We start from the raw sequence: 26,073 nt of genomic DNA, 5'->3' as shown, positions 1-26,073 counted from the left end.
ACGTAACCATATATTTTCAATATTTAAAAGTTGTGAAATAATGCCTATTGTTTCATAGGATTTATACTAGTGCCTTTAAATAATATATGTAGTGGAACTCCTGTTCAGAGCCAGCACTAAAGTTTATGCCGCCTGGGGCAAGACATGCATTTGACACCCCTTATCCCCCTACATAAAATGATAAAATTTTGTTTTGAAATGCCATACTAATTAGAAGTTCCAGACCTTGCTCTGTCAATCAGTATTCAATTTGCACCATGTAATATAAATAAAAATTTTAAAAATATTTTAAAATAATATGCATGAAAATGTTGTATAAATTTATGAAAATTTGCTGCTCTGGGCCAGTTTGCCCATGCAGTAGTGCCAGCCTGTTGAGTTCTCTTCTGCAGGTTATCATAAGATGATTGCAAAGCCAATGATAAGGAAATAATTCCTCATCAAACCCTTTAACTGGTATTAAACAAGAGTAAAATTACTTGCAAACGTTTACTCTTGTTTAATACCGGTTAAAGGGTTTGATGAGGAATTATTTTCGTATTTTAATCCGGTATTTGAAGATTTTTTATCCAATGATAAGGATTCACAATCTTTGTAATTTAGGCTTTTTTTTTTTTTAAAGTGCCCTTAAATGTCTCCAAAATTTCTAGAACTTGTAGGTGCTATTTGTTGAATACTTGTCATTAATTTGGCTTCATCCAGATTTGCAACTACTAGAGCTCTGCAGCATAAGTCAATATATCAGTATCAGACCAGTATTGGTTTGATATCAGTTACATGTCTAGAAAATAAAGATAGTATTGAAACAAATATTATTCTTTACTTAAAAACAAATCATGAGTGGTTAGTAGGTGTGTAAGAGCAGAGCAAGCTTAGTAATCTAGATTTAAGAAAATAATCTGTTATTTTTGATAAATGTTATTGTTATTAGCTTATAATAGTTTATTTTAATTAATAATTATTCATATTTTAATAACTTTTATAATAAAATGATATTATTATTTATTTAGAAGATGCATTGGGAGCAGAAACATATTGGGCAAGTGGCCTTCATTTATATACACCTCTTCCCTTTTGACCTGGAAGAGACGGAATTGGAAATTATTTTCGAATGCATACATTTTTAAATGCTGGTAATATAGGCTACTTTTTAGGTAAATATGATTTTTTTTCATATTTTATATTTATTTAGAAGATGCATTAGGAGCAGAAACATATTGGGCAAGTGGCCTTCATTTATATACACCTCTTCCCTTTCGACCTGGAAGAGACGGAATTGGAAATTATTTCCGAACGCATACATTTTTAAATGCTGGTAATATAGGCTACTTTTTAGGTAAATANATGTTTTTTTTACTTAGATATTTTTTTAATTAGAGAAACTACTACTTATATGATTTTGTTATTGTTTATATTTTATATCATAGTATAATTGAAAATTATAATGGATTCCTTAACCTCCTGTTCATTTGTCAGGAAAGTCAAGCAAGAGCACTTGCCAGCTTTTATTTTTCCAGCTGTAGTGTATGCATAACAAGGAAAAAAGTATTGGAACTGTGTCAAATTTTACCCCCTTCTTTGCATATCTCTACATTTTGAGACTTCCTGAATCCAAAAAAGTAAAAAAAAAGACAAAAAGAATTTCATGGATCTATGTCCATGCTTGTGTGTTGGCATCTATTTTGCTTAATATCTCAGGATAGGGTAAAGATTAAGAAACAAAATTTGTGTAATGACTTGTATGTGAGGGGCATTGATACTATTAAATCTTGGCAGTGAAAGGTCAAGTGGTGGGGAGATAGAGAGGGTGTAAGGAACCAAGTCTGAGCTTTATTTTTATTTTACATATACTTTTTAGCCTTTTGATCCATCATGTATCCTTGTTTTGTTTTAAACTTCTTTAGATCTTCAGCGATCTTTATTCTCATTTCTTCTTTTTTGTTTTTATTAAGTCCACTTTTAGATATTGCCAATTCAATGTCCGCTATAGTATCCAATGATTTATCAAAGTATGGTAAATTCATACCATATGACACATATGGTATGAATTTACCACATAAATCCACACCATATGACAAAAATCTCATATAATCATCTGGAATACTCTTTTCAGTTAGATTTACTACTAGATTTTCTTGCCACTCTCTGTATTCCGATTCTAAAGGATAATCAAATAATTGATTATCCTTTAGAACTGAACCTTACAGAAAGAAAGATTTTTTTGGAAGAAGAAGGAGTGGTTTATAGGCTTCAATGTACGTGTGGAGTACCGCATTATTACGTTGGAGAAACGAGGCGGAAACTTAAAGTGAGGATGTCGGAACACTTGGCAGCAGTAGGAAATAAAATTAATACATCCCCGGTATTTTTGCATTGTTACGTGAACAATTGTCAACTAGATATTAATAATGTAAAAATAATACATAAAAGAGAAAAATATAGTTAAGAGAAAATTTAAAGAACATTTCGCGATAATTATGCAAAGTAATGTAATGAATTTGAATAATGGGGTGATACCAGCGGAATGCTGGGAAGAGTTTGTGTTTCTTAAAGATTGTAAACGCGATGGTATCAGTGAGAAAGATGTGTCTTCTTCTGTGTCTACGACGGAAAAAAATGTGTCGTCTGAGATACCTTCTGCTGTTCCTATTGTACACTCTAGTCATCAGAAACCCTACTGAAGAGGCCTTGACAGGCGAAATGCATTTGGGGTGAAGTATATATTTATATAAAAATAAAATTATATTTTCTTTGTTAACCTGTTTACCTTTTTTAATTTTTTATACCAGTCTACGGACTCGGGACTTATTAAGCCTCCAAAGGTCANTATATATATATAATCGTCTACTGTAATTATGAAATATGGGCATTGAAAAATGAAAATAAAGAACAAATTGTATCCTTTCTTATTTCAATAAAAAACAAGGGCAGATTAACTAAAATAAAGCATTAGCCTTTGAAATAAAAGCATGTCTGGCAACCCTAAGTATGTCCTACATTGACACCTTTACACACTTTATTTAATTTATTTTTAACCAGGTATTTAGATATTAAACATTTCATTTTCAGTTTTAAAACAGACCTTACCAACTTTTTGGGGAATTTCTCCAATTAATGTTTATAGGCTTAGCTGAGGTGCTATTTCATTTTATTGTAACTTTGGTGACTATTGCCATAATATGTTTCTACTGCAAATTTCCCTGGGAATGCTTTAATTTCCTCCAAATTGTGTTTATATGATCAGATCATATTCTGCATTCCTGCTTATATATTAGGATCACATTGTAATAAGCTTTTACATTTTTATATTAAGAATATTTTATTGTTAGATTATATATCATGTAAATATTTAAAATTGTTTCTTGTTTCATCAGACTGAATTATTTATTTTATTTATTATTTGTTTCAGTAATGCTGTAGACGATTAGTTAGTTATATAGAATACTCTTGATGAAAAATGTGCAAATTTACAATAAAGTAATATATATTATTATTTCAATAATTATTTATTTAAATAAATTGAAATGAATAACCCATAAAATAGGTATCAGAATAAGGCATAATTCAAATATAAAATGTGCAATTTTTATTTATTTAATGCATATTTTTATACTTTTTATTAGGATTATTTTATTTGTTTATCAAGTTATTAAATAAATTTAGTTTTCAATATTTTTCTTTTTTAGAATTCAAGAAGACGACCTATTAAAGGCACTTTATATGTTACTGGTGATGGTTTACGTGTAGTTGATGATGAAACCAAGGTAAATTTATAATCTATATTAATTGATTTATATATAGAATATTCTCATAAAGTAATTGATATTAAATTATGGAAAATGTATTTGTTACACTTAGATAGAACAAATTAATTGATTTTAAAACAACCTAATGATCTATAATTATAAAGTTATAAAATATTGTTATAATAAATTATATTTTCAGTGTTCACTATAAATTTTATTTTACTCAAAACATTGAATAGTTTACAATCAAGTTTATTTGCTGATCCTCATTTATCTAGTTGATAATCAAATTTTTATTTTATTATTTGTAATGTATAGATCAAATTTTTCATCATTATTTATAAAATTATTAAGTCTCCTTTCATGTTGTAGAAACTTGATTTTTTTTTAATCAAAAAGTTGATTTTAAATATCATATTATAAAAAGTCTAAGATCAGGGCTATTTTGAATATATGTGTAAAATTTCATATAAATTAATTTAGTTGTTCTTGCATAATATGTGGCCAGACAGACATGTTAATTTGATTTTATACACTAAATATAGATAATTTAGTGAATATAATAATTTATATTTTATAATAGAATTATCATAATGTATTGTTTGTTTATATGACTATGCAACTGATAAATAAACACTGAAACTACAAAGAGAATCAAATTGTAAGATTATTAAAATATCATGTAGTGGAGAAACTATTTGATATTGAAATACAGTCGACCCCCTATAATGTGGTAGATGCGTTCCACTTTATAAGAATTTCACATTGTAGGAATCCTTAAATACATGAGCCAATTACAGCCCGGCACGTGTGCAGTTTACGGACTACGGCCGTTTGAAAGGTTTTCTTCCATAAAATTAATCAATTCTAGACTAATTTGACTCAACATTTCCAAAACATGTATAATTTTTGTGAATAATCCATATAAACTATGCTATAAACAAAAAATTGTAGGATTACTTACCAAGTGTGCACCGTTCGACAACACCATTGCTTAAGCTTATTTTCGTCGCGGAGCAGTGCATCGAACGTTGGGCGCATTTTTTGATAAGTTATTTTTCTGTGAAAAAATTCGTTGAACTTTGGAGACATCATTAATAGAAATAATTTTTATGGTTGTTGAATAAGAAATGTTTTTTTCACAAGAAATGTATAAAATTACAGTACTGTATTAGACTTACAGTACCTAATTTATATACTGTACAGACGATAGTAAACTCAACTTACCCGCCTAAACTCTCCATAGCATGTAAATAGTTTGCTCGTCCATTATTGCTCCAGATTCAACCAATCCTGTTGTGACATGAGTCGGTGATGATGTTTTATCGCATTTTACGAGTATCTTTTAGTGTCTTTATACGAATATGGTCGTAATTTTTTCGCCGCACTATACAAATCTGCATTATATGAACCCGCGTTATAGGGGTCAACTGTAATAAATGTTTATTACTATGTTATGAAATTTAAATATATATAACTTACATAATAAAGAAATGACACAGTAATTTCTTATCTTAGTAAAGACATAATTTGATTTTTGTTTTATTTAGACATTATCAATAAATGAAATACTATAAATTGAAACTCTGGCAGAAGTTTTTTCAATATAAAATTTTTATTTAATTGTATTTTATCGTTTTTAATAATATATCATGCTTTACTTTATATATTTCATTAGTTAACAGCAGTTTATTAATGTAATAAAGAAGTAACAATTTTAAAATTAGTTTTGAATCATTAATTTTTCAATTCACTAAGTATATAATATTTTTAAAAATACAATATATTTTGTATAAAAATTTAGATGAAAATAATAAATTGTTATTACTTGCCAAACTTGATATAGATTTAAAAATTAAGTTCAGCACAATTTTATTAGTATTGTTATATTTTACATTTAATAATTTTAATCAAAATTATAATTAATAAATATTATTTTTTATAGGGATTAATTGTTGATCAAACTATTGAAAAAGTTTCATTTTGTGCACCTGATCGAAATCACGAAAGGGGATTTTCATATATATGTAGAGATGGAACAACACGTAGGTGGATGTGTCATGGATTTTTAGCTTTGAAAGATTCAGTAAGTTAATAAAGCTTCTCTTATTTCTAAGTATTGTGGTTGCTGTTTGATATAATTATAAATAATGTAAACAGAAAAATTAAATCTTGACTAATCCTATACAAAAAGTAATAGTCACTTGCTGCTTGCAAAGTATTCCTGGATTAGGTGATTTATCATAAATTATGCATTTTGTAATGATAACTACAGGTTGGACCTGCCTTATAATTGACAGTAGTTTGGCCAAATTTCAAATCAACATATGATATTCTTTACATCTTTAGTTCCATATTAATAGTTAATCTCATCACTTTAAAAGCATTTTGATGAACTAATTCAAATTGGATCAAAATAACTGATTTGGTTCTGCTTTTAACAAATTCTTATCTCACTGATTCAGTTTCAGTTCCAATTCAGTAAAAATGATGCAGATTCTACATTATTAACAAAGTTCCAAGGATTAATTTGTTGATTAAATCAATATGATTCTGTATAGACCCAAATTATTTGTATGGTCATAATATTGATTTAATGATGCAGGTTCATTCCTGTTGTTGTTCCAGTATGGGTTTAGCTCAAATCTCTGGATGAATCTCTTTTAAAAATATTAACATATTAAATATTTTTTGACTTGTTGAGACTTTTTCAATGTGTTTTATGTGTGAACTTAAACAATCTATAAAGTTGGCAGACTTTTTAAGTACAAATGTTCAATTAAAAATCATTACAATAAATAATAGGATTAGCAATTTAAAATTTAGTTTCAAATGAAGTTTATCTTTTCTTATATCCATTCAAAAGCATTTTAGTTACTCTGTATGATATGTTTAGATTATTAAACTATTTTTCTTTCTAACTCCATTGTATAGCTGACAATGAATTGACAAATGCAAACATATTTCTTTAGTTAATGAAATTCTATAAATTATGTTTATATTATTTTATTCTGTTAAATGGAATTGTTGTTCATAAGTAAAGAAGAGCAATCGAGAAAACTTTTTAAAAATTTTGCTATATTCTATACTATACACAAACTTTTTACATTATATAAGTCAGGGATGTATAACCTGCAGCCCATGTTGCATAAAATATGAATAAATATATCAATTTCTTAGCTTAAGGAAGTATGCAGCAAAAATTCAAACATTATTTTCTGCAACTTATGTACGTGAATAGTTTTTCTGCAATGAATTTAGTAAAAATTAAAACAAGAAACTGGCTAACAGACTGTTATATCTGTAGAGTAAACGACTATCTTGTTAAATATATTGTATTTACTTACATATAAGACGACTTTGCATATAGGACGAGGTGTGACTGTAATAGACCCAAATTATTTGTATCTTTTATTATTTGTATTTGTAGAATAAAGAAAATTAGATTTATTAATATAATTCTAATTTTATTTTGTTTAATCGCAAGTAAAATATCAAATGCACATAAATTCACACATTGTCCTGCAAAAATTACTGGCATTTTAAACTTCAAGGAAAAATCTTGTAAAATCGACAACATAATTCTTTTCACATAAAGCTGGACAATCAGGAACCTTTTTTGCCAAGTCTTAACAGTCGAATCCACTCTCTTATGAGTTTCTCCAAATTCTAATTTCCAAATAATCATCTATTTCCATGTGGAAATGGATAAAACTTATATCCAGCTCCCATGTGATTTTGGAATTCAATTTAAAAGCTTTATTTTCCCTATTGCTATTCATCATTACTTCTGACAATACCCAGATAAAATATGTGTTATTAAATACAAGAGGGTAAACATCCAGTAAAAAACGCAAATACACGGTTCACACAAATTATTGCAAAAATGCAAAGAATCTTTTGCTCGCGCATATAGGACGACCTAAGTTTTTGAAGCAGTGAAAAATGAATAAAAACCTTGTCTTATATGCAAGTGAATATGGTATATAACTAAAACTTTATTATTATACAAAACATAACATTGTGCATACAGATCTAAACCTAGTCACAGCTAGTGCACGACTCAGGCTACAGACAAAGAGGACAACAAACGTCAAAAGTATGGGCTGCCTGACCAGGCAAAGGGGCAACTTGGTGCAGGCTACTGCCTGGCAGCCAACATACACATGTCACAGACTCCCTTCAAAACTAATTTAAAACTAGCAATGACTGATACTTAACCAAATATTTCTGATATATTACATTCACATCAGTTCAAGAAGCTAAATTAAGTATACTTATGCTAATTTATAATTATACATGAATAAATAATTGTGATTTACTGGCATTTTTTCTCTTTTCTATTTATGTGGCCTGCATCAGTTTGAAAGTTTTGAAATGCAGCCCCTACATAGAAAAAGGTTGCCCATCCTTGATATAAGTGATCATGATTTAAAAATAATCAATGTTTACAGAAAAATAATGTGTTTGAATTCCTATGGCAGAATTATATTATGCAATTAGTTTATAATATAGGCGATTATGGCATGAATGGAAGTTTGGCACATGAGCAGAGCGAGTAGACCAATTTCCATAAATGCCATAATTGCTAATTATAAATGAATTGTCATACGGTATTTTATGGTTAGACTACACCTATAACACTACTTATGGAAATCAAAATCATGTATAAACACTGTGTTTGTATTTGTATGTCATTAAGCCATGCCATAAAATTTTTATGGCATGGGTGCCACACTGTGTTTATACATGATTTTGATTTCCATAACTATAGTGTTATAGGCATAGTTAATGTTTAAATTTAAATGTATGGTTCGAATTCTCTATTCGATTTTGAATTACCTGAAGACAACGTGCATATTTACGTCGAAAGCGCTCGTAAGAATAAAATATTTTAAATTATATTTAACGCCTCATAGTCTGAAGTTTTGGAAGAAGTTTTGATTGAGATAACTATTGGCGTGACATCCAACCCCAGTACTTGATATAGGCATAGTCAAGCACAAAAATATTTAACATGATGAACATAAATTTTATTTATAAGTTTTGAATGAAATTGAGCATACACATTTACTATCTGGAGCTCAACATGTTAGCACATTGGATTTATTGAGAAACATTGAAAGAACGTTTAGACAATCTCATCAGAAGTAATCTAATCTACTTGCCTTTAATCGTTCTTTACACTGAGATTCATTTGAATTGATGGAGATTCTTTTAGCTAGTAGAAGAATCATCATCAACAATTGAAATCAATTCACTATTATACATTTGTAACAAGCAACAGACATTAAAGATTTGTGTCTTCTTAAATCTTTTCCAACCACAGGAATACAATTGGAAGAGTCAACTTTATTTTGAGGATCTTTCCTGCCCACAATTAATACAAGTTGTTATTAAAAAAGTCTTTCCTGAATCAGATTCTTGTAAAAACATTTTTACAAGGATCTCATTTCAGTCATTTTTTTATGCATTTTAAAATTAAAGTTTCTCTTTGATAACTGATCTCATTTAACAATGTTTAGATATTGAAAATAAGAAGAAAATTCAAAAAGTTATGAATTACTTAATGTTTTAAAATTAATGATGATAAATTGACAAGGGGAGCACTTCATTATTTGCACAAGGCACTGTTTCAAAGTATCATAAGATAGTTCTTTATTAAGTTTATGATTATCTGGAGAGATGATCTCCTTTCTTCACTGCTTTTTGATACTTTTTCCCTTTTTTTTGCACTTAGAAATAAATTGAGTGTTTTGTGCATTTTTCTATTTATAAATCTGTTATTAATTAAAATTTAATAATTTTTTCTATTAAATTTAAATGTTTAAATACCCTCTTCTAATGTAAAATAGTGGTGTTTGGTATTATTGAATAATCAACTATTGACAAGATATTTTCCAGTATCAAAGTCAGACAACTGGATACCGATTAATATTGTCATCGATGTTCAATATTGCCAATATCTCAAATTAATATTGAAATTTAGAAAGTTAATTAATTTAACGGCACGTTGCTAATGTACTTTTGAAATTGCTAATGAATTTCATTTTTAATTTAAATTTTAAGTTTGATTCCAGTATCAACTGTTAAACAATTGCTAATGCTTGGATTTGCACCCATTTAATATATGTATTTAGCAAAATTACATTATCTCAAATAAGCAAATTTGCAAATTAATCCTTCCTAAAATTTTTAAATTTCTTTCTGTGATTGGTAAGAAAAAAAAGTTTTGACCAATGGTGATTTTAAAAACAGCATAAGTAGTAGGCGGTTTCCATTTGTTATCTCTACTTTCCAACAAAGTTTTGCACTTTTTTTTTTATTAAATTGTAAGTATATATATATATTATTTACTGTATTGGTCCTAATACTGTATTAGTCAATGTTTCTTCATAGTTTTTTTAAAATCTTGCATTAATAAACTTTTTAGTTTAGGTCTTAGAAACAGAAAAACAACTTTAGAATAAATTACTTTATTATATTGAAATAGTCATTATTGATGTAGAATTATATTATATAATTATTTCATGACTTCAAATATCACTAATATAAAATAATAAGGATTATTCCATAGTTAATGTGGGAGAGGGATGTTATGACTGGTTGTGATACAAAAGTTTATTGATATCTTTAGTTTTGATTTTGATTTTTAAAAATTCCAGAGGAGTTAGTAAATAAGTTTAAAGATGAATGAATTATGACTGGCAATAGTATTTTGAGATATGAACTATGATAGAGTTGTATTAAAAGCATCTCTCATCACTGGTTAAGCAGCACATCAAATATGAAAAACGTGTTTCCAACAGGGAAAGATAGAAGAATGTGAAGAAGGAACAGAGTTTTATTTTGGCATCATTAAATTTTTTGCAAAGGACAATGCAAGCAAGTAGAATGTAAACTAGCTACAGCTTTATCATGGTTAGGAATTGCTCTTAAAATAAATCACCCAGCATTCAGAAACTTTCTAGAATGTATACAATGCTCTCAATTCCTGACCAAAGATGCAAAGGAAAGTTGCTTCATGTGCAACCTGCTGCATATGAAACAGCTTTTTAAATAAATACAGGAAATAAAAAAAACTGTTGTTTCCTACTATTTTGAATAAAACAAAAGATATGCTAAAAAGGTACATGCTGAACATTCTTATTGGTCCATTAACAGGAGCCAGTTTGTGGAATTTCTCTTCTTTAATTCGTAAATATTAATGCAGGTCTTCAATAATGCATGTATCAAATTCTGAAACTGCCATTCAATATGAAAAGATTTGGTTACTTGTAACAGACCAGGCACCAAACTTGCTAAGTACATGCAGTTGATATGTTCAAATCTGAGATACATTTAGCAATCAGGACAGAATATTTTTGGCCCAATGATTTCATTTCAGAAATGATTATCACTCTTCATATAGATCTACATTTGCAGCACAACTGCTCTGCCATTCCCAAAACACTCTGAAATAAAAACAAGCAACTTGAATCCACACCTGATAGTCAAAAATTTCTCTTTTATGAGAGCATTCCTTGATAAACTGGATGAAAAGTCTGAGTCTGTTGAAACAACAAGCCCACATTAAAGGAACTCTATATTGTTCATTCCTGTGCAGTTCAGTTTCTAAGCTTGAGGAAAGCACACTGCTGAGATGCAGCGGGAGATTTTTAAACACTTTTGGTGGGTTAGATGGATTTGCTTTAGAGAAACTAATACTTCCTGTCAAAAGTCCAGTCATTCAAATATGATTCTCAAGTCTTTTCAATCACAAAACTTGGATTTTTTAATGAAAACCAAATAAGCTCCTCTTACATCTATTGATCTTGAGAAATTTATTTTCACTGTGCTATCTGCAGCTGACCAATGGAGAATGTAGAACAGTTGATTGCACGCAAGTACAATGCCTTTGTTTGTAAATTATGAAACAGATCAGATTTCAAAAGTAACTGATTCAAATTCTCTCTATCAATTTCTCAAGTCTTGTGTGTTCTATGTAACTTTTATGCATAATAAAATGATAGTTTTATACTTTTTTAGGAGCACTTTTTTAGTCCTCCTTTTTAAATAAAATTTGCACCTCAACTTTCCAAGTTTAACCATCATTACCATTTTAAGTTGTAAATATAAATATTGATGAAGGCTATGTAGTTTGCAGTTAAGCAATTAATATGAAGAGTACAAATAATAAGTAAAATATATAATAGAATCAAGTACTTCCATTACTAATGAGCTGTTTTCAGATTAGTATTAAGGCTTAAAACCTTTCTAAATTAAATTCAATTGTTATAAATTAAAAATTAACATGTTTCTATGCTTTTCAACTCAGTTTAAGTACTTTAAACTATGTTATTTCCTACTTTGAAGTGAAGATAGAATTTTAGTAAAATTTCTTATCTCTTAAATTGTGTAGTCTGACAGCACTTTCTATTGCAATGTTCATGGAAACATTCTCAGAAATAAAATTATATAGTCTAATATTGTACATAGGAAAGTCACAATTGAGTTTGTAAGTGAAGAGCTCATTAGTCAATTAGGAGAACTTAAATTGGAGACGAGTTTGAACCAGATGTTGGTAGCAAAATCCTGATTCTGACATCAAAATGGATACAAATGATAATGTAACAACCAAATCAGAAGACACTGAATTGGGTTTACTATAAAAACAGCAATTATTTCAAATGTTATATAGCTGTAACCCATAAATACAGTCAATAATTGTTTTAGGAAGTTTAAAAACGTGCAAGTAATTAACGTTTGTTATCAATTTTTACTTAATTATCTCCTGTTGCAAGGTAATAAACCATGGGAATACATACATTTTAAAAATAAACCATTAGGTTTTAATTGTGGAAATATATATATATACTAGCTGTTACCCGCGACTTTGTACGCGAAGGTTTTGCAAGCAAACCCCATTTACATTCAATATTTCAATAACCATAGTAATTGTTATATAACACCTACCGCTGAAGAGAATTGCAGAGAATCAAACGAACTATTTTCAATTTGATCAATTTTCTGGAACGTTTACAATCGTTCTATAATAGAACCAATATGCAATAACAAATTTGAATTTAAAACGGTTTGAACATTTTTAAAATCGAAATGGATAAAAATATTTATAACAATGTCTGAAATGTTATTAATTTAATACACCTAAGTACTCGATGAAAACTATATTCTCTCCCTCACCCCCCGCGGGGAAATTTCTAAAAATCCCTTNAATATAGATCAATTAAATATACAGATTTTACATAAAGAAAAACGAATTTATGACAGAAAATTTAAAGAAAGTGTGGAAATATCAAGAAATAAACATCAAGGTTGTATAAACAAAAACCTAAGCGTTAAAATTAATGAAAATTGGTTGAAAAGATTATAAATAAAATGTATTAGATTAATAGAATGGTATAAAAATAATTAATTAATTTCAATCAAATAATATTCAAAAAACTTTTTAGTACAAAAAAAGTGCTGTATTGATGTCATATGTAAATTTGATAAACGGACGATAGTTTGGAAAATACGCAGGATAAAATTTAAACGATAATGGTGCTTTACAATATTAAAAAATAGTTTTCATATTTTCCTCCAAGCTTACAAATGTTTATTGATTGACCTGTTAGCTCATTAAATCACGGAACATCGTAATATATGCAAATCGTCTAACTAGTTGATGGTGTGACAGGAAAGGCTTATGAGATACGCTTGAAAGAACGGATAAGAATGGTACCCACTTTATGTAATGTTAAAATTTGTAATTTTTAGATTTTAAATCTGTAAAGTTTATCAATTATTTTGCCCGCGTGGTAAAAATTAAGATAACAAATTATGTTATTGTAAAAATAAAAAGACGGCATTTATGGTAGAAACGTTATGTAAACCTATGGGTCGTCTGGTGTTCTGCTGTATATTTGGTGTCTGTATCGAAGTGAGGTATGTTTCACAAAAAATTTTTTGTACGTTTTTTTAGTTTTTATTTGTGTTCGGTTGTATCCATATAATATTTTATATCTATTCAGTTGGCTGAGGAGGGGCAAATGCCCGAAACGTAAATGTATAGCAAAGCGTTCTAACTGAATAAAGATTGAAACTTGCCTAGTGTTGAAGAAAAGTCACTTCATTGTGCCAGTATACAATTTTAATGTAATTTAAAATGTTGTTATAAATTACATTTGTCCCTCTATAGTCCGACGTTTTTTAATCCGACATGCTCAGTAGTCTGACGCACCTCCCGTCAAGGTACCCGTCCCCGTTACGTGTCTGCTTACACAGAAGCATGNACTCGGTAAGTAATCCTACAATTTTTTGTTTATAGCATAGTTTATACGGATTATTCCCAAAAAATTATACGTGTTTTGGAAATGTTGAGTCAAATTAGTCTAGAATTGATTAATTTTATGGAAGAAAACCTTTCAAACAGCCGTAGTCCGTAAACTTCACACAAGTCGAGCTGTGATTGGCTCATGTATTTAAGGATTCCTACAACGTGGAACGTATCTATGCGTTATAGGGGGGGTCTACTGTATATGTCTCTTTAAACCGAATTAGTAAAAACGGTAGACTTTCTCTCAGCTCTAAGGTTAGGTACTCCTTTATTGCAAATCACAAATGCATTTCGGGGATATATGAGCCCCTCTTCAGTGTAAATGCTACCCATATAAAGCATAAAAAGCAAAAAATTAATTAATTTACAAATTTTTCACACGCAGATGATTTTTACAGACAATAAATAAATCCTTTTTACATACCTCAGAAGACAGAAGGCTTTTCTAACTGTATGACTCTCACAATGATATTTTATATAATCCAAAAAAACACATGAATGTGTATTGAATGACACTTACACAGGTACTGTACAATTGTGTTTTTTTGGATTATATAAAATATCATTGTGAGTCATACAGTTAGAAAAGCCTTCTGTCTTCTGAGGTATGTAAAAAGAATTTATTTATTGTCTGTAAAAATCATCTGCGCGTGAAAAATTTGTAAATTAATTAATTTTTTGCTTTTTATGCTTTATATGGGTAGCGTTTACACTGAAGAGGGGCTCATATACAAGGTCTGTTCAAAAAGTATCGGACCTTTTTTTTTCCACGTCAACCAATGATGCACGACAGGCCTCCTTCGGTGGAGTTGTGGAGGGAACAGTCATACACAGCCCTGAATTTTTTCCCGCCTGCAGGAAGCGTCAGTCGTTGGCAATCGGCCTATGAGTGAGGTCATGTAGTGCGCTCTCGTCGGATTCCACTAAGCTGGAAAATGACGTAATATCGCTGCTCACGTTGTTCAATCAAATTTTGCCAAAAACCTTGGCGATACCCGAGCGTAAACCACTCGCAAGATTCAGCAGGCTTTCGGGGACGATCCTCGAAGCCAAAAAAAGCGCGGCAGGTCCGCAGCAATGTCAAAGGTCATGTTGACAGTTTTTTCGACTTTCGTGGGGTGGTGTGTCGTGAGTACGCACCACAAGGCCAAACCATCGCAAAGGAGTACTACCAGGAAGTCCTTCGTCGTCTTTCCGATGCTGTGCGACGCAAAACAACCGGATCTGTGGTCGATCAAAACTTGGCACTTCATCGTGATAACGCATCCGCCCATTCTGCGCATTGGATTCGGGCTTTCGTCGCCAAACATAACACTCCTGTGGTTCGTCACACTTCGTACTCTCCCCACATGGCTCCGTGTGACCTTTGGCTATTTCCCAAGCTGAAAATGCCGCTAAAAGGAACCCGAATTTAGTCGAGAGAAGACATCGTGCAAAATCCGACGGAGCGGCTGATGGCCATTCCAAAAGATGCGTTCCAGCAGTGTTTCCAGCAATGGCAGGAACGCTGGGAGAAGTGTATACATTACCAAGATAGACTACTTTGAAGGGGATTAGGGTTTTGTACCTCAAAGTCAATAAATTTATTTTTACCGACCAAAGGTCCGATACTTTTTGAACAGACCTTGTATATCCGAAATGCATTTGTGACTTGCAATAAAGGAGTACCTAACCTTAGAGCTGAGAGAAAGTCTACCGTTTTTAGTAATTCGGATTAAAGAGACATATACTAAATCTACGTATTCATCAGCTACCACACTGGATATTAATAAATCTAATTTTCTTTATTTTAATCTTTAAAGTCACTCCTTGTCCTATATGCAAGATTGTCTTATATACGAGTAAATATGGTATATCTTTATAAAAATAGTAATAGTATATTAAGTCTATTGCATTCCTCCATTTTATGTGTAACAAACATACAAAAAAAAAACTATGAAAAATTAAAAAGCTTAATACAGTAGAGCATTGATTATCTGAATGTCGATCAACTGAAACGTGAATTAACCGAAAGCTCTTCAGTCAGAAAATTTAAATTTCTGCTAGTGCTGCAATCTTTGGCTATGTCTTGGGCTACTCCAATATTATTATTGGAATATTTCAATATTATTTTTGTTGATGTGTGTGTTTTAGCTGGCAGCACTGGCACGACCATGAGAGGGTACTTAAGGACGTTCCAGGATTTTAACAAATTTCAACATGAGATAGGTTAATATATTTTTTTCCTACATAATCGGTTATCGGAAAATCAATTTTCCGAACAACCCCAGTCCCCAACTGATTCGGATAATTGATGCTCTACTGTACTTTCTTAATCTATTGAAACAGAGCTTTCAGAACAACTTCAACTTAATATAAATATTACATATACTCAGGTCTTTTGTACAAAATTAATTTTTCCTAACTTACTTTAAAGTAGCTAATTTACAAAATAACACAACAATCATCGTAAACTGGTGTTGGTGGCTGTGGCATCAAATGTGCTGGTGGATCTGCATAGTAACCATCCAAATATAATCTAAAAACATAAATCCAATGTTCATTGATCTCTGAACGATTATATGTATAAGTGGTTTCAATTCCATGCCTGGCTTCTTTGCCTGTTCTTAATCTCATTGCGGCAGTTTCTGCACTCAATACACGAGCCCCTAAATAAAAACTTTAATTAGTTATTAAAACTTTCAAGTTTAGACACATTACAAAAAGGTATACAAATATTACCTGTTAATACGACCCATCTCGTCAATCTTTCTTTTACCGTTCTCATATCTTCATATTCTTCAGAAAATGCAGCATGAGCTACTTGATAAGGAATAATAGTTTTGCAATTTAAATGAAGAGGAGGTGGAAGTGCATTTATCTCAGAACATTTTGTATAGGTCACTCGTAATATTCTCACATAGTAGGTACTTCTACTTCCATGTTCTGTATAACTCATTCGTTGTGTATCTATAAGACTACCTACAATAGTTTTAAACAAGTTTAAAAATCACATTCAAAAAACTCAATTGCATTCATGTATCTATATATAAAAATTAAAATATTCTAACCATCTATCCAGGTCTTTACTTTATACACACTTAAGTACAGATAAGGAGATATGCATACAAGAAATTTTTATGCAGATAATGCATATTGATGTACACCTTGCCATAGATTGCTAGAACACCATCATATAACTCATCTCTAAAGTGAAAACATGACATGAATAGTATGCGCTATAAGCTATACTGTCTAGATAATATTAAAAACATAAGATTTTAAAATTTCCTAGGAAATTCCATAGGAATTTTTACATCTTATGTTCTAATTCAGGAATTCCTGGATGAATAGTAATAAATTTATAAATTATTCACTAGCCATATAATATCTGACTCAATTTTTTCCTTTTATCTATTTTTTCAATAGTAAAATAACAATAATAATAATGTCTAAAAACAAACATCTTCAATGTAAGAAAGCTGTTGTAAGCAGTCTACAATTTACGTGATTTTGTTGTAACTGCCATATTAATCTATCAATGTCGCATTCATTCTCACCTTCTATTGGCTATCAATTTTCATTTTTGAATACAACAACACAAAATAATCATTTTAAATTTTGATTTTCTGGAACTATATTAGGGTAACAAAATTCTTATGTTTCAGTAATACTTTTCTGCAAGTGGAACTGTGGCTTTAATTTGGTGTAAATAATTAGTATATGTTAAAATCAATAATCAGTTTCAAAATAATTTTATAAGATTATGTAGAGAAAGAATTACCCGATCCATACAAAATGAATTCTTCTTGCAATACACATTTTAACAATGGCAAAAATTATGCAAATTTCAGAATCTGTATAACTACATTTGATATAAACTTGAACCAAAGAAATATATTTAATGAAGACATTAAATTCTTTTATACACAATTTATTTAACAAAAANAGTATGCAGTTTATTTAGTAGCTGGTGGCTGTACTACAGTTATAGGCTTTCTTGCAGGTTGCCACATACTTTCCATATACCCATTTGTTAGTTGTGGAGACGGAATTCTTTCTGAAACAAAATAATATGGTGCAGTATTAGGAGGAATCAATGATATACTTGATTAGCAGAACTAACAGGAACTGGTGGTTGTGGAGACTGAAATCTTTCTGAAACAAAATAATATTGTGCAGTATTAAGAGGAATCGAAGATGTATCTAGATTAGCAGAACTAACAGGAACTGATGATGATGTAGTGAAAACACGATCCGGTGACAAGAATGTAGGCCTATATGGAACAGTTTGCGTTTCCTGAAGATAAACAACTGGCCGTACCTGAGAGAGAGTAGTTTGTTCTGTATATGAAATTGGTGGTGTAATAGCAACAGGTCGAGTATACTCATTATTCGATACATATGAAATGTCCTGAGGACAAGGTTTTTTGTCTTTTTCACTATTCTTTACTACAATAATCCGTTTTGTTGGTTGATTACTTGTTACTCTAGGCCTAGCATTTACCGGTTGCATATAATTTNTGATTTAGGCAAAGCATAACAAGCCAATAGAGAGGTTGCGGCCGACATTCAAACGTTACTTCTAAACGGCAAGCAGAAGTACACGGTTTACGTTTTAACTGCAAGAAAAAATCGTTGCGGCGAATGTTCACAACATCATGTGACTCAATGCATGTCGTGCATTGACTCACGGGAAATTTGTTGAAAAAATGGCAAACGAATTTGAAAACGAATGTCCTGAGCGAAGGTAAATAAACAAATTAAGCTATTTTAAATTATTTTTGGAATGTTATAACACTAAATAATTATTTTTTTTACTATAATTAGCATCGTGTTTCCTTGCAATAGGAAAGTTCCAATGCATTTTTCCTGTAATCATGATATACTCCTGTTGAGAGAAATAGTTGCTGTAAATCCGTTTGCATATGAAAATCCGAAAGTCGCTTGGAAAAGTATATCTGGAAATTTACGGACATATTACACTGTCGATGGTAGAAGATGCCGGGAAAGAACAACTTTACTTCTACAGTATTATGACAAGGTACATGAATGCCATCTTACCTCCCAGATATACAGTCTGTTACAAAAGTGTAAGAACACCACAAATTTTGTGATTTTTCAAAATTTATTTAAATTTTTTATTAGAAAACAGTTTTATATGTTTTAAGACCATTACAAAAATATCATTTTAAGCTTTTTTTCTTTTAATAATAATATAAGTTATCACTTTTTACCTGTTACCAAAGTATAGGTACACTTTCTAAAATTATATAAAAATAAATTTTAAATATATTTTAAACACTTTTAATATTTGGTTTCGCCCCCTTTGGCTACAATTACTTGAAAAATTCTGTTAGCATAGAGTTTGTTACTTTTTTAATTGTTCATTCTTAATTGATTTACAGATACACATTGTTTCCCGTTTTGATAAACAATGGCTGCTAAAATCCCCCATAAATTTTCAATGGGATCTAAATCTGGACAACATGAAGGCCAGTTAATATTACATCAATATTTTCTTTTTTAAACAAATTTTTTGTTGACATTGAGACATGAATGGTAGCATTATCTTGTTGAAACTACCATTTATGTCCTCCAATTAATGCACCAAATGTAATAATATTTTTGTCAGCAAATACTAAATTAGTTTTTCCTTCCCATTTACCTCCAAAACTACCCCAAATCATTATAGACCCATGGCATATTGTAACTCTGCTTTCTCTTCTTAAATCATGCCAATAATATGAAACCCCTTCAGGGCCATATAAATTAAACTTCTCATCACTAAACATTATTTCTTTCCATTCTTCAGTCCATCCCATCTTGTCTTTAGCCCAATTTAAATTCCATGATATATGTGTATGGCAGTAAAATATTTAAAAATTTCATTTTTAAATATTTTACATTGTCATAGTTTTTTAAAGTTCTGCAAAGAGTTGCATGAGATACATCTATTGGTATTTCAGCAGCAGCTTGCCTTCTTAACATCTTTTTTTATTTATAAGGTTCAAAACTTCTCTCTCATTCCTGGATGTTAAACATGATATATGTTGAATACATAAAAAAATGGATATTTGTGGAAAAAAATGTATGCTGCTTTACGAAATGTAAAAAAACCTGATAATTATTTTTTATAATTATTTTAATATTTCCAGTAATAGTTTCAAAATAAATTAAAAAAAAAAAATTTATGGTGTTCTTATACTTCGGTTACAGACTGCAGAACCAACCCTATTTTTAGAAGTATAAAATAGAGAGATTGCGGTACACGTATCAGCGCAAAACGTATATGGCGGACGGTCCATGCGCCGCCATCTGGCAATTCTAGGCTGTCGATAACGGCGTTCGCTTCGTGTAGAATGGCGAGTAGAAGATCGGTTAAACTTCTTCATTTTTTTCTGTTTGGGGTTAAAATTATGACCTATTTTATTAAGATAACAATTATTTAAACATTTACGAATAACATTGTGAAGAAACAGACGATTTTAATCCAGAAATTTTTTAATTATTCAATTTTTTAGCAAGTGATGTAAAGTGTTGATAACATTTTTATAGCTGTGTTCATAAAATAGCTTATCATATTTTTCTTTTCAGAATGATCAAGCTAGTTTGCGAAGATCTGGAACAGAAGAGGAATTTACAGAACGTAATCAACTTCTACAAGAAATAAAAGTTAAAATATGAAGCCCAGATAACATCTGAGAAATCACAACCACAAGCCATTGCTGGGCAGCGAGTCAGGGATGCAGCGATGACATCTTTAAGAGCATCATCTCCCGAGTTTCCATCTGGTAAATATAAAAACTCTTTGTGATATAATTATTACAAGAATTATGTAATAATTATACATTTTTAATTATTTTTAGATGAAGATACAATTGTCACAAAAAAGAAAAAAAAAAGGAAAACCTTGTTGTCTCATAGTTACAAAACAAGCAAGAGCAACAGAATCATTTGAAACAAGAAGAATTAAATTTAAAAAAAGAACAACTGAAACTGGAACAAGAAAAATTCGAGTTTGAAAAAGAAAAATTTGGTTTAGAGAGAAGAGAGAGAGAAGCAAAATTGAGCAGGATGGCGAGGAAAGAAGATTGTTTTTAGAATTACTTATGAAAACTTTGAATAAAAAATGTTTATAAAAAATTTTTGTAAAATTGAAAAAAATTATTTATTTATTTATTATTTATTGATTACATTCTAAGTATTTGTCCAATTTGGGGGGTAAACAATTAAAATAATCTGATGTTGCACTACCATATAAGCAAGTGTGACAATTTGTAAGTAGTGCACCAACAATATACAGTTTACCGACAGGCTGAAGAAACAATTTCAAATTTTTTTTAAAATCTAGAAAAGCAAATATTTGAATTATTTTCCCAAATACCCATTCCACACACTCTCTTACTGAACTCATCCTAGAATTAAATACTTGTTGCTCGGGTGTTAAGGTAGCACCTCGGAATGGTGTAATGAGGTGTTGACGCAAAGGATAACCAGAATCTCCATATAAAACAAATTGTGTTCCGTTCTCAGAACAAAGAATCGCAGCCAACTACTCTAACAAATTAGATTCTCTTAACATTCCACTGTCATGACGTCTTCCTTCTAATGGTCCAAATAAATTAGCAATCATACCATCGGGTGTAACCACTGATTGAAATTTCAAACAATGTATACGTTTATGGCCACTGAATACCACCCTTTGATGTGTTATTGGTCGACAAATAGGAAGTGCCGTTCCATCTATAAACCCCCAACAATTTGTCAATGGTGCATCTTTTGCTGCTATCGCTTGGCTGAAGAATTTTAATTTTTCTCTTGTTAGTTTTATTTTGTCGATATTCATATATCTAAGACTGGTGCCTTTGTCTTTTGTAAATAATGTATATAGATTGTTCTATTTTAATACTTTGTAACAGCAAAGAACGTGCTGCCGTGATCTTAAATCCTACATCCCCTTTATTCACAACTGAATGTAACATCTGATTGTTGAGACTAGTTTCACGTCATTTTCGTACTGTAACTCCAAGTCATATCCTCCTGTTGCACCGTTTGCAGTTTCCTTATGTAACACCCTCAGTACNCAAAAATATAGACTATCTTTTAAATGAAGTGCCTTCAATTTTTTAAGTAAATTTACGCTAATGCTGAAAGTATCTAATGCAGCTGCGTTGCTAAAAGACTCGCTTTAAATTAGCCGCTGTAGTGCTAAACATGTAACTCCCACTTTCATCCCCTTTCCTATCTCACTTTACTTTTCCCCTTCGTCTCTTCCCTTAATTAATCCTTTCCCTCTCAATCCATTTCAAACCAGGCAATACCTACGAGTGGCCCTGGTCTTCATCCCCTTTAAGCTAGTATGTCTAGTATGTAGTGCTAAAGCAGAGATTTTGAAATGTAAAGTATATGCATTGTCGAATAGCATGTTTATGCCTCTATGTGTTTATTGTCAAGTAAACTAACTTACGTACAAAAGTTGATTTGTGTAAATTGCCATACTTGTTATGTCTCTGAATAGAGAAAACAAAATTTTTAAAACTAATTGTAAATGGAAGGACGAAAATATTTAGTAATTAAGCTTAGAGAAAACTTCATGGATCAATCTATGTTGTAGATTGCAGAAACATATTTTACTTAATTTAAATGAAAAATAAAAAGGTTGTTTGACGCAAAAACGGAGAGAAAGAGAGAGAGAGGGAGAGAGGGGAGAAAAAGAGAAAATGGAGAAGAGAGAGAGGCGAGAGAGGAAAACAGAGGAAAGAGAGAAGAAAGAGAAGAAAGAGGAAAAGAGGGAAGAGAGAGTTGTAATACAATAACTCCTTCCTTATATCCCGTATATCTGGAGACAAACCAAACGAGCGATATATCAGATGACGCGCTATAAGTGATAGCCTATACCTATAACGAGTTTTGTCTGTTTTCGATCTCCATATTTTTTTTGTGGGTTATATTTCATACAATGCTAGTTTCAAGGTTAATGATTAGAATCAGATAACAGTTCCTTGATAGTAGAAATTTAAAAATTACTTGGCTAAAGTGTTTTTATATGTGGAAGACAAAAAAGCGTGATATATCTGAATGATCGATATAACAAGAGACTACTGTATTATTTAAGTTATAGATATGGGATAAGAGAAATAATTTTATTTAATTACTTATAGGGGAAAATGAAATGATATCAGTGAATTAGATTTACCTATACTGAAGAAGAATAATTATAAACCACCTTATTTTTGATATTTTTCTAGTTAAACATTGCAATATTAATAAAATATAATCCGATTTCATTATTGATTTGTCGTTAGCCAAATATTAGCAAATACAAACCAACAAGACTATTTCTTCGTATTTGCTCTTCTAATATAAATAAGACATCATTTATTCTAATATCTAATTAATTAGGAAATCGCTGCAAAAAATAAATATGAATCATATATTTGTTTTGTAATATATATTATAAAAAGCATAATTATTCTCATTTTTAATCAAGAAAGGTTCTTTGTTTACATACAGAATGTGGCATTTTTTACATTTTTACTTAATTTCCATTATTTTTAAAACAAAAAATAACCTTATAATTTTATCAAATGACTCTATACTGTTAACAAAAACTATTTTAATTAATAGTTATATTTATTACAACTAAACTATACATTTATCAATTCTAGTTTATTTCTTGAGTGATTAAAACTAGATTATTTTACGTTTTATATTTTATTAAATATTGCTTTAAAAAATAATTCTATGTTAGATTAATCTATTTTGTATGTAGATAGAGTTTACTCTTTTATTTATTTACATAATAAACAATTACGATTCATTTTTATAATAATATTCATGTTTATATTAATATAACATCATCATCTTTTCATTGTTTTCTTATAGTTATATAGCAATTATAATATTTTCATGAAAAAAAGTAAATTGCTATTTATCACTGTTGTAAATTACTGGTAATGCTTAATTTTCATGTTTATCTGTTAGAATTTCAAAATGAAATAACTTTGCAATTGTGATTAATTTTTTATAATCTGTGATCATAATAAAATCATATTAGTGAAAATATTTTAAAAATTCAAATATTTATTAGCATAAATTATTGAAAATAACTCGTTAAACATCTATATAAAATAATTTGAGATTAAAAATAAAGCATAGGCCTACTATTCTATGCCATATTAGGCCATTAGTCTGTTATTAGTTGTTGGCATACATTTTCTGTTGAAAATAGTTATTATATGCAAGTTACTATTAAATAAATAAAAATATGTTTCAATTTATTACGATGTTTTTTTCCAGAAAATTCACAAAATACATGTATTTAGCTACAGAAAATTCTTAAATATTAAATTTTAGTTAGTTACTAAGTCAGATTATAACTTCTAAAACAAACCTTTTTTAAATAAATAATCTGATATTTCTGAATATCTGTTGTATTTAAAAAAAAGGTATTAACCGTCTGTTCCTTTTTAAATTAATAGGGGAGAATAGCATAATAAGGATGAATAATTTTAACTATTATATTTAGTATTCTTCAATAAGAACGTTTACTGAAAACGATAAGGGAGAGAAAAGGAAACAAACAGAAAGATAAATAAGAATCGGAAATAATTGGAACAGAGAACGAAGTAATTAAACTAAAAATATCCAAAATTGACTACTCAAACTTTTAATTAAACGTGGAAACAAATAATTAAAGATGTATTTCTAATTAAGTTAGACTAATAAAAGGATGCTAATGCCAATACGAATAGCCTACCATAAAACATGGTTTCATTATTAAATAAAAGGAAATAAACAATAATAGAATTATTTCATAAAATAACGCAAGTCATTAAAATCTAAGAAAGATCTATAAAATAACAGGAGAGTTACGAAATAAGAATACAAGTTTTGAGTAAATTACACGAAAGTATGAAATTTTATTTAGCAAATTTTTTAAAGTACTGTTACAAATTGAAGTAAACGTTTAGTTCATTACTATGACTTATTAATAACTACGAATTAATACCTGTCGCTAAATTTAACGCATAGTTATTGTAATAGATAGTAAAAAAATTGGAAATGTTTGTAAAAAGTGTTGTTGTATAAAATAAAATGAAAAAAACAATAACATAATCGACACTTTGTAATGTTAACTAATAGTCAAAATTATCATATTAAAGTGTTTTGAAGAAATAAATACAGTAGTCTATATAAATTTCTATACATAATAGGCCTATATAGAAATAACTTTTCTAATCATATAGTATACATATATATATAATAGAAGTGATATTTTTAAACATTTTTTTCAATTTTTAACTCTTTTATAACTTTTATTTACTTCCTTATGTACAAAAATGTAACTTATATATCAGATCTTTCCTTACACCAAATGATAATAACCTATAAATAAAAGTGAGATTATAAGCTGAAATCTCGTGCAATGAAGCGCTAAAACTGCAGATTTTTTAGCTTATATGGTACATAAATCCGTTCCTAAATACCTGTACAATTTTTTAAAACTAACTACATATAATTCCCATTACATAAAAGATAAATTGCGTGTTTTGGTTGTATGCTGTATAAATTAATTACACATATATCTTTAAACGCTAGTAATTAAAATGAAAATATATAATTTTATTTGTTTTCGAGCATCATTAATCTTAGTTAATCTCTGAGTCGCCAATTTTTTACAGATATTATTCTTACCGAATTTTTAAGGAGTCGAATTCAATAAAAATAGTAGAAATGATGATGACTTTTAATGTTAAATTAATAATTACAATTATAATAACGTAGTTATAAACATATATATATATACATTATTTTTTTTAAATTATAGGCTTGTTAACTGGAGAAAATGTTTGCATTTAAAGGGACTTTGTTAATACTATATATAGTGCTTTATTTAACGTGATAAACATACGTTTTTGTTTCCGAATCGCAGTTTCATTCATTATAATGACTGATTGCATAATTAACTAATATTCATCTTTATTCTAAAATTAACCAGCTATTTCAAAACGTTTATCAATCATT

The 26,073-nt window shown here is 29.5% G+C and overlaps 2 protein-coding genes across 2 annotated transcripts; one reads left to right on the top strand and one right to left on the bottom strand.

Moving 5' to 3' along the window:
• The first annotated feature begins 3,396 nt into the window (after window positions 1-3,396).
• On the top strand, window positions 3,397-6,576 carry LOC111632982 (protein numb-like). The gene is made up of 3 exons (XM_023377498.1): window positions 3,397-3,477; window positions 3,687-3,764; window positions 5,692-6,576. Exons 1-3 carry the CDS (start codon window positions 3,451-3,453, stop codon window positions 5,839-5,841), a joined length of 255 nt encoding a protein of 84 aa, XP_023233266.1. The 5' UTR covers window positions 3,397-3,450; the 3' UTR covers window positions 5,842-6,576.
• A 9,701-nt stretch (window positions 6,577-16,277) lies between these two features.
• LOC111632968 lies at window positions 16,278-18,559 on the bottom strand. The gene is made up of 3 exons (XM_023377483.1): window positions 18,152-18,559; window positions 16,786-17,041; window positions 16,278-16,712 (listed from the first exon to the last, which is right to left on the bottom strand). The coding sequence occupies exons 1-3, from the start codon at window positions 18,557-18,559 to the stop codon at window positions 16,489-16,491; spliced, it is 888 nt and encodes a 295-aa protein (XP_023233251.1). The 3' UTR covers window positions 16,278-16,488.
• Window positions 18,560-26,073: the final 7,514 nt, after the last annotated feature.

This window comes from Centruroides sculpturatus, unplaced genomic scaffold (assembly GCF_000671375.1).
Source record: "Centruroides sculpturatus isolate CEXI.00-Female unplaced genomic scaffold, Cexi_2.0 scaffold814, whole genome shotgun sequence".
NCBI classification, from domain to species: domain Eukaryota; kingdom Metazoa; phylum Arthropoda; class Arachnida; order Scorpiones; family Buthidae; genus Centruroides; species Centruroides sculpturatus.
Note: the sequence above shows the minus strand (reverse complement) of the source record. Positions and strands in the feature narration are given on the sequence as shown.